General features: G+C 56.3%; 2 protein-coding genes across 2 annotated transcripts in view; both read right to left on the reverse strand.

Moving 5' to 3' along the window:
• Positions 1-2160, reverse strand: part of UBA52 (ubiquitin A-52 residue ribosomal protein fusion product 1) — a 2538-nt gene extending 378 nt beyond the window's left edge. Inside the window, exons 1-4 of the mRNA XM_010847279.1 lie at positions 2081-2160; positions 1048-1161; positions 681-767; positions 2-101 (exon numbers count right to left, since the gene is read on the reverse strand). Of these exons, the coding sequence (XP_010845581.1) occupies positions 2-101; positions 681-767; positions 1048-1150 (290 nt within the window). The 5' untranslated portion in view covers positions 1151-1161; positions 2081-2160. The remainder of the gene's footprint in view (position 1; positions 102-680; positions 768-1047; positions 1162-2080) is intronic.
• A 1173-nt stretch (positions 2161-3333) lies between these two features.
• KXD1 (KxDL motif containing 1) overlaps positions 3334-7974 on the reverse strand; it is a 7729-nt gene continuing 3088 nt past the window's right edge. Inside the window, exons 3-5 of the mRNA XM_010847280.1 lie at positions 7000-7152; positions 5126-5172; positions 3334-4296 (exon numbers count right to left, since the gene is read on the reverse strand). Coding sequence (XP_010845582.1) covers positions 4067-4296; positions 5126-5172; positions 7000-7152 — 430 coding nt within the window. The 3' untranslated portion in view covers positions 3334-4066. The remainder of the gene's footprint in view (positions 4297-5125; positions 5173-6999; positions 7153-7974) is intronic.

Below are 7974 nucleotides of genomic sequence, written 5' to 3' on the forward strand. Positions count from 1 at the left end.
GCGGCAGATCATCTTGTCGCAGTTGTACTTCTGAGCGAGCTGGCGGAGGGAAGGCTCGATGATGCCGCCTCGCAGACGAAGCACCAAGTGCAGGGTGGACTCTACAGGAAATGCAGGGCAGAGACACTGTCGGAGCCTAGCCTCACCGCCTCAGTCCCACGGGTGCGGGGCAGCCTCCAGACCACAGCTTATCAAGTATGGCGGGGCTACACCAGAACCCCTTGGGTATGTGCACATGGACATGCCACCCCACAGAACCTGCACCTTGTCATGTCACCAGCCCTCACGAAATCGGAGACTAATATAAATATACACCAACAGTGGTATCCACCTCGGTTTCCCCACAGGCAAGGCAATTTCTGAGAGATGCAAGGATAACCTTTTATTTTGCTAGGGAAAAAGTGGTGATTTCCTTTACAATACTTGTAACATTAATACACACACACAGGCCTTAAAAGAAAAGTGACTAAGAACATGAGAAACCATGGGCATTCGGAAAACTGATGGAGACGCTTTTCAGCGATGAAAAGAGCACTTTACAGAGCAACACTCCCTAGCGCCATCTGATCCCCACCTTAAGGACCACCCTCCTCTACAGCTCCCTCCTGGTGACAGACTGTCAGCATTGCATCCTGGGTACTAGGCCTCGCTGAGGCCCTGCTAGCCACCGCACCCCGTACCTTTCTGGATATTGTAATCTGACAGAGTGCGGCCGTCCTCCAGCTGTTTGCCCGCGAAGATCAGCCGCTGCTGGTCAGGTGGGATGCCTAAGGAGAGAGGACCTCCATTACAGAGGCTCTTGCAAGCACACTGCTGGCAGCTCCCGCCGTGCCCCACCCACCGCCACCACAAGGCTGTGCCAGGATTACCCCAATCTGTCAAAAGGGAAACTGAGGTGGGAAGGGCAAGCTGCCTTCCCAAGATGACACTGGGGAACACTGGCATGGCTGAGATCTGTTGAAGCCCAGCACCCATTGCACACAGGACAGCAGAAACCCAGGGCTGAGGTTCCTACTGGGTGCAGCACTCAGACTCAGCCCAACTCACCCTCCTTGTCTTGGATTTTGGCTTTGACATTCTCAATGGTGTCACTGGGCTCGACCTCAAGGGTGATGGTCTTGCCCGTCAGGGTCTTCACAAAGATCTGCATCTCTGCGCCTGCTGGGGAGACAGGGTTAGCATGGATGGGGGGAGTGGTGATCGCTAAAGGTCTGAGCAGCCCCAGCTCACAGGCTGACCAGGTTTAGTCCAAGCCAGCCCCATGCATGCCTCGACCTCAACTGCAGGCCCACCTCACTGCCTGGTTCCTTCTGCCCATCTGAGCCTGCATCTTCAACTTTAGGGCACCACCCTGCCAAGCATATTTTCTCCAAGCGTGGTCTGAAGGTCCCACCCTTCCTCTCCTCACCAGCCCCTGCTCTTCCTGCAGCCTGGGTGGGAATCTCATCTTAGTAGCATCCCAACACGCACACCTTCCTCCCTACAATCCCTTTTCCTCTCCAATACCAAGCTCAGACACCCATAACTCCGGCTTCCTTCTGGGTTACACCCGAATGCTCAGACCACACTTCCTGCGTTTTATCCAATCCATAAATAACAACTGCTAACCACGTGCCTGGTACGTGTTTACACAGGTATCGTTTTCATTTTCCAAGTTAAGAAAACAGTTGCTACTACCAGACTGTCTTTACAGACTTAGAAAAAGGCGACAGAAACCCAGCTGAGGGGCTTCATATTTTCGAAGGGACTGACACGGTTTCCGCCACGAGAAAAATTTACAGTTAATACCCCTCAGCATTAAATTGGATCATACCCGAAGGACACACGCTCTCCCCAAGGCCTCCTCAGATAGCTGGGGCCGGCAGAGCGGGCAAGCTCCCCTTCCAAATGCCGATTTCCCTCGCGGGGCCCAGTTCGGGACCGGAACCCGGCCCAACGTGCCTTGCTAAGCCACCCCGCAGAACCTGGCCCGCCTACACGGACTTCAGGCCGCCGCCTCCGTTCCCTGGGCCCCCATAGTCCCCCGCACCCTACAAACCAATCCGGCCCAGCGCCAACCCGCAAGGCCTCCACCACCAACCTGCTCGGCCGCCTGGTTGAAGAGAAAGAGGGCGGCGGAACCGGAAACCGCCGATTCGCCGCCGAAAGCGCCTGCGCACCGAGCACGCTGCGTGCTTGCGTCACAATCCGCGCCGCGCGTCGTGCCCCGCCCCGCCCCCATGGTGGGTGCTGGCGAACGAAGTCGTGGCGCCTGAGTGGGACCTTGGCCCGCTAGCTTCCGGCTGTGAGCCCCACCCATTGGGTCACGTAGTAAGACGACCGCACCTTTCCAGGTGTTACTGCCCTGTCTCCAAACCTCCTGGAAGACGGCCCGCACATAGCGGGTGCTCCGGAGATATTTAAACAGATTAGGAGAGACCTTTGTGCTGAAGGAAAGGAATTAAGCCGCAGGTCCAAAGACGCAGGGGTCGAGGCGGGAGACGGCGCGGGGACTAGACCCCTGGAGCCACTGGAGGCTCTCTGGCTGCTGTGCATAAGTGGGTATCAGGGCGGGTGCGTACAGGAGCACCGAGGGCAGGTGGGGTTGGTGTATTCCCTCAAGGAAATGAGGTGGGACCCAAGGTCTTGTTTCTGGGACGGAAGAAGTTAAAAAGTGCTGAGCGCTGGGAACAAGTGAGGACGAAGTTACCCGTGGATTTGGCAGCGTGCTGTGCTAAATCGCTTCAGTCGTGTCTGACTCTGTCCCTGTAGACAGTAGCCTGTCAGACCCCTGTCCATGGGATTTTCCAGGCAAGAATACTGGAGTGGATTGCCATGCTCTCCTCCAAGGAATCTTCCTGACCCAGGGATCGAACCCACGTCTGCACTGTAGGGGGCTTCTTTACAGTGGAGCCGTTGCTCAGGGTACCTTCTTCATTGACCACTTCCCGGCGCCCCCTATGGACCAGGCAAATGTAGACACTCTGAGGTCTGGGAAGAGACCTTTAATAACTTAATGGAAAGTGCTTCAAAGATGAGGGGACTCTGTGACAGTGTCTGATGGGGAATGCGACCCCATCTAGCTTCCTGAGGAACCCACTTTGGGGCTGAGATTTAGAGGAGTTATTCAAGGAAGTAAGGAAATGATGTGAGCAGTGGGAAGGCCTCTGTGGTGATAGGAAGTGGGGTCGTTGTGGCTGTCACCACTGGGGACCCCGACCCAAAGCAGCCCCACCTCCTCCTAGGCCAGTGGTGCCTGGCGCTCCACAGCCAGCCTGTCCCACGTGCAGCACCTGTCCCTGTTTTGGGATGCTGGGCCCAGGGATGGAAGGAAGTCACTGTTAGATGCACCTCCCCTTTTTAGTAACAGAGTCTCTTTATTGATAACTTCCCAACAGCATCTGTAAACATCGGGTACAAAAATATTCCACTTAACTCTGTTCTCCAACGTTGCTCGGCTTGCTCCACAAAGGCCCTAGGAGAGGCTTGTTAGGCTCTAGAGGTCTACACCTCTGGTCAGAGAAACAGGCTTGGGGCTGAGTGGATGGCTAATCTCTGTCTTGAGCCTTCTACAACTGTTTCAGAAACCTCCTTGAGATAATGATTGGAGAAAGGATTCAGTACTCTCATTGGAGGAAGGGGCAAGAAGACCAGAACCAGTAGGCGCAGGGGTGGGCTGGGTGGACTCGGATGACAGTGCTTGACTGTCTTGAGGGGGCTCTGACCAGGGGGCTGGGGCAGGGGACATCTGGCTCTGGTCTCTGGGAAGCTTGAAGTGTTGTTCAGAGTAGACCTAAGGCCTGACTCTGGAAAAGCTCCCTGTGCCCAGCCCAACTCCAGATGGACTGGTCATCCCCAGTTTGATAGAGGAATCTACAGAAAAGATGTTCTCAGTGAGGAAGGAGGAGGAATGAAAGATCCCCAGGAATTCTAAGGAGGGAGCCTTGTCCCCTCAGCAAGCCCTAAATGACAGACTAGGGTGGCAAAGCTGAGTATCTCGAGGCAGGGTTCTCCATTGCCACTTCAGACATCTGGGGAGTGACGCTGCTGCTGCCCTGAGACCCCCTCGGAGCTCCTGGGAGCAGGGCTACTCGCCCGGCATCTCCTCGTCATCTGTATGGCTGCGACCGTTGATGGCAGGGGAACCAGGCCGGATGTGGGACAGGTCCTCAAAGCCAGGGCTGAGGGAGGGTGAGACAGTGTCGGGACTGGTGTCACACGAGCCTGTGCTCTGTTCTGAGGTGGCGATGGTGGTGGTGGTGCTAGGCGGAATGGGGTCTTCATCTTCGTCCTCCAGGAGAGATGCCTCTGGGATGTCTGGGGGAAGACGACCCAAGAGTTGGCTGAGTCACTGTCATCACTGGGCACTGTGACGAGGGATTAATTGGGCCCATGACCCCTGACAGCTATCTCCACCCCACAGGACAGGACTTTGTTCATTTTACAGAGGAGGAAACTGAGGCCTTGGCAGGTGAGAGGCCTCTCTTCAAGGTGAAGTGAGGTAAGGACTCAGGTTCTCCGGAGTCTGGCCTACATGGGCCCTGGGCGGTGAGCCTGAGCCTGGCTCTGCCCTCTTGACTGTGTCACCTGGGCCTGGCCCCTCACCTGCCTGTGCCTCAGCTCCCCGCTCTATAAACTGGGAAACGATGGCATTGCCTTTGTGCCTGTGGTTTCAGCAGCCCTGTGGTGGGGAGCTTTTGGCCCATTCAGCAGACTGGGTAAAGTGAGGCTCGGCATGGATGATGCTGTGCTTCCGCTGCCAAGTCACTGCCCCTCTGGGCACAGCCCCCACCTCACAGGTGGCTACGGGTAACAGCCTGCCTCGCAGTGGGTGCATGACACTCACTGGGCTAAGGACTGTCATCCTTTCTTTTTTTTTTTTTAAGGACTATCATCCTTGTCAACACCCCGTTGTTATGACCTCTGCCAAAGGAGGAGATTCTGATCTCAACACCTGCTCTGCAGGTTGCCAAGAAGACCAGGCCAGACCCCTGCCCCACGTCTCTCTGGACCCACGACCCACCAGGGCCTGGGCCTGCTGTCAGCCCTTGGGGTACATTCCAGAAGCCAGCCCTGGGCTGAGGGCACTGACATCAAAGGGTGCAGAGCCCAGAAGTGGGATGCAGGAGTTCTGGGTGACACTTACGGCTGAAGGCCTCCGGGTGCTGTCTGGCCAGCTTCCCTTTCAGTGTCCTGTTGGGGAAGGGAAGGCACACAGGGCTGAGCCTGCTGAGGAGACAGGCTGGGCCTGGTGCAGGCCAGGGCCCCCCTGCTCACTGCTCCCAGGCTGGAGGGGGGCTGGGCACTCAGACTGCCCTCCGACCCCCATTCACTGCTCCAGGCTGGAGGGGGCTGGGCGCTTAGCCTGCCCTCCGACCCCCATGATGGGTGGCAGCTACTGTTCTGCTGTCGCCCAGCTTCCACACGGCCTTAGTGCTGGGTCCGGCCCCCACCTGTAATGCCTCATGTCTCACCCTCTTCTACCAGGACCACCTTCCAGGAGGCTCCCCTCCCCCTCACCTCAACAGCCACTCCTCTGGGGACTTGTCCCAGCCTGTCTTTCCATCCTGGGGTGAGGATGTCTGTACAGAGGCCAGGAGGGCCTGCCTGTCCATGCCCCAAACACTGGCACTCATTAAACTGAAGTTCACAGAGAGGCACCTGTTGCCCTTTTTTAACTGCTGGTTTTTTCTTCGTACCTGAAGTAATGCAGTTCTGCTTGGGCTTCCCTGGTGACTCAGATGGTAAAGAACCCGCCTGCAATGCAGGAGACCTGGGTCGGGAAGATCCCTTGGAGAAGGGAATGGCTACCTACTCCAGTAACCTTGCCTGGGAAATCCCATGGACGAGGAGCCTGGCGGGCTGCAGTCCCTGGGGTCGCAGAGTCGGACATGACTGAGCAACTGAGATTTTCACTTTTTTCACTGCAATTCTGTTTACAAAGAGTTACAAAAGGACCTTCAGAACAGCCTCTCAGCCTTGACTCTGGTCAGCCAGCACCGTGCCCCAAACCGTCCCCCAGAGTATCACTGCTGCGGCGTCCCTGCCTGGGCAGACACACTCATCTCCTTCCCGAGGGACATCAGGGCTTCCCTGGTGGCTCAGACGGTAAAGAATCTACCTGCAATGTGGGAGACTCGGGTTCTATCCCTGGGTCGGGAAGACTCCCTGGAAAAGGAAATGGCAACCCACTCCAGTATTCTGGCCTGGAGAATTCCATGGACAGAGCAGCCTGGCAGGCTACAGTCCATGGTGTTGCAGAGAGTCAAACACAACTTGCTGACTAACACTTCCACCTTCACTGAGTGACCCAGATACACATCAACCTTTGGGGTTCCTGCTCTAGCCCCATCCCTGCGACACCACACGTGGGCGGGCAGCCTGGTGAGAAGCCCCAGAAAACAGGCCCTCTTATGTAGCATCTATCTGGCCTGTTGTGTGATTTCTGCGTAGAACTTGCTCCAACCTGTTGCCCTCAATCTGTGGCACCTACTCTGCCAGCAGACGTGGCTGCTCCTGAAATAGCAGAAGCGGCACGGTCGGCCAGAAATGCCACTGTAGCTGGTTCTGGGCCCAGGAGCCCAGCTGTCAACAGCAGTGTGAGCTCTGGGGGTGCGGGTGTCAAGCGTTCTGTGTGGCTGGGGACTTGGACAGTCTTTCCCTGTTCTCATGGAAACCGGCTCGAGGAGCACCCACAAACCCCGGGAATCTCATTTTTCTCTTGAGAGAAGACCTGGGTGGAGGCCAAGGCGGACAGGAGGCTAGCCTTTCACTGTCTGCTCTAGCCTACCTTTTGCAGTATGGGTCTGGTGCTATGTTGCATGTTCAAAAAGAAATAAAACTTAAGTTCAGAAACTCTAAGGTTTTCAGTCCTTCTCCAATACTAAGTGTGTGGTGAAGCCTTATGAAACAAACAAGCTGAGTCTCCCACCCTGCTATGTGGAGAGGACGGCCCTCATGGAAGAGGAGAGGAACCTGAAGCATGGAGTGGGAGGCGGAGGCTGGAGGGGGAGCACCCACCTGATCCTGCGGAAGATGCTGTCCAAGTCCCGTTTCATCTCCACCAGGGTCCTTGTGTGGTGCAGGAAGCGCTCGTTCATCTGCTGCAGGCGGGCACTTGACAGGTTGTTGAAGTTGAGCAGCATCTCGTTGGTCTTTTCAAAGCGGTCCAGCCTGACAGCAGAAAAAGGGCACCGACTCCTCTGCTCAGCCTCCAGGGCCCTGCCAACTGATCCTGCTAGGCCTTTTCCTGCTCCGTGACCTCGGTGTACATCATTCCCGTGTCCTGCAGAGCTCTACCTGGTGTCTGAGACAGCTAGCAAACTCCTATTTAGCTTTCAAAACCCTCCTCAAGGGTGCCCTTCTCATGTAGCCTTCACCCTCTCCCTCAAGCAGACTCTTTGACTCTCCTGCTTCCCCAGGTTCTTTCTCTGCTCCGGTCCTGATACCCTGAGGCCAGGAAGGTTCAAGTCTGATTTTGTCTCCTCTCAGCCTGGGGGTCCCCCAGGGCCAGGTCTGAATCTGACCCTAAGACCCAGGAGGGAGATGGGCGCTGCCGAGACCAGGCAGAGCCAGCACCCTTGTCACAGGACGAGAAAGGCAAGGTATCAGGTCCCTGCTGTGCCATAAGTGGAATGAAGAACTTTTAGCTTCAAGACACAAAGATAAAGCCCCAGGAGACTGATTCCACCCCAAGATTGTGTCAGAGAGCATGCTGGAATTAGGGGGAAGTTGTGGTGGCTACAGTGCCAAGCCCCAAAGAGGGCAAAGGTCATTCCTAGAGCTTCCAAGTGACCCCACATGCACTGCAGAGACAGCCTTGGCTCTGAGAACAGGCGCCCAACAGGAAGTGAGCCATGGCTCCCTTAAATCCCACAGCCCCTTCCTTATCCTCCCCTCAACCCAAGTCTCCCCGCCCCAGGCCTCAGGCTAGGAGCTGCTGCGGCCCCCGCCAAACTGTCCACAGCTGCAAAACTGTCCCTGGGCCCCGCCTCC

Source organism: Bison bison, unplaced genomic scaffold (assembly GCF_000754665.1).
Source record: "Bison bison bison isolate TAMUID 2011002044 unplaced genomic scaffold, Bison_UMD1.0 scf7180017864248, whole genome shotgun sequence".
Taxonomy (NCBI): Eukaryota; Metazoa; Chordata; class Mammalia; order Artiodactyla; family Bovidae; genus Bison; species Bison bison.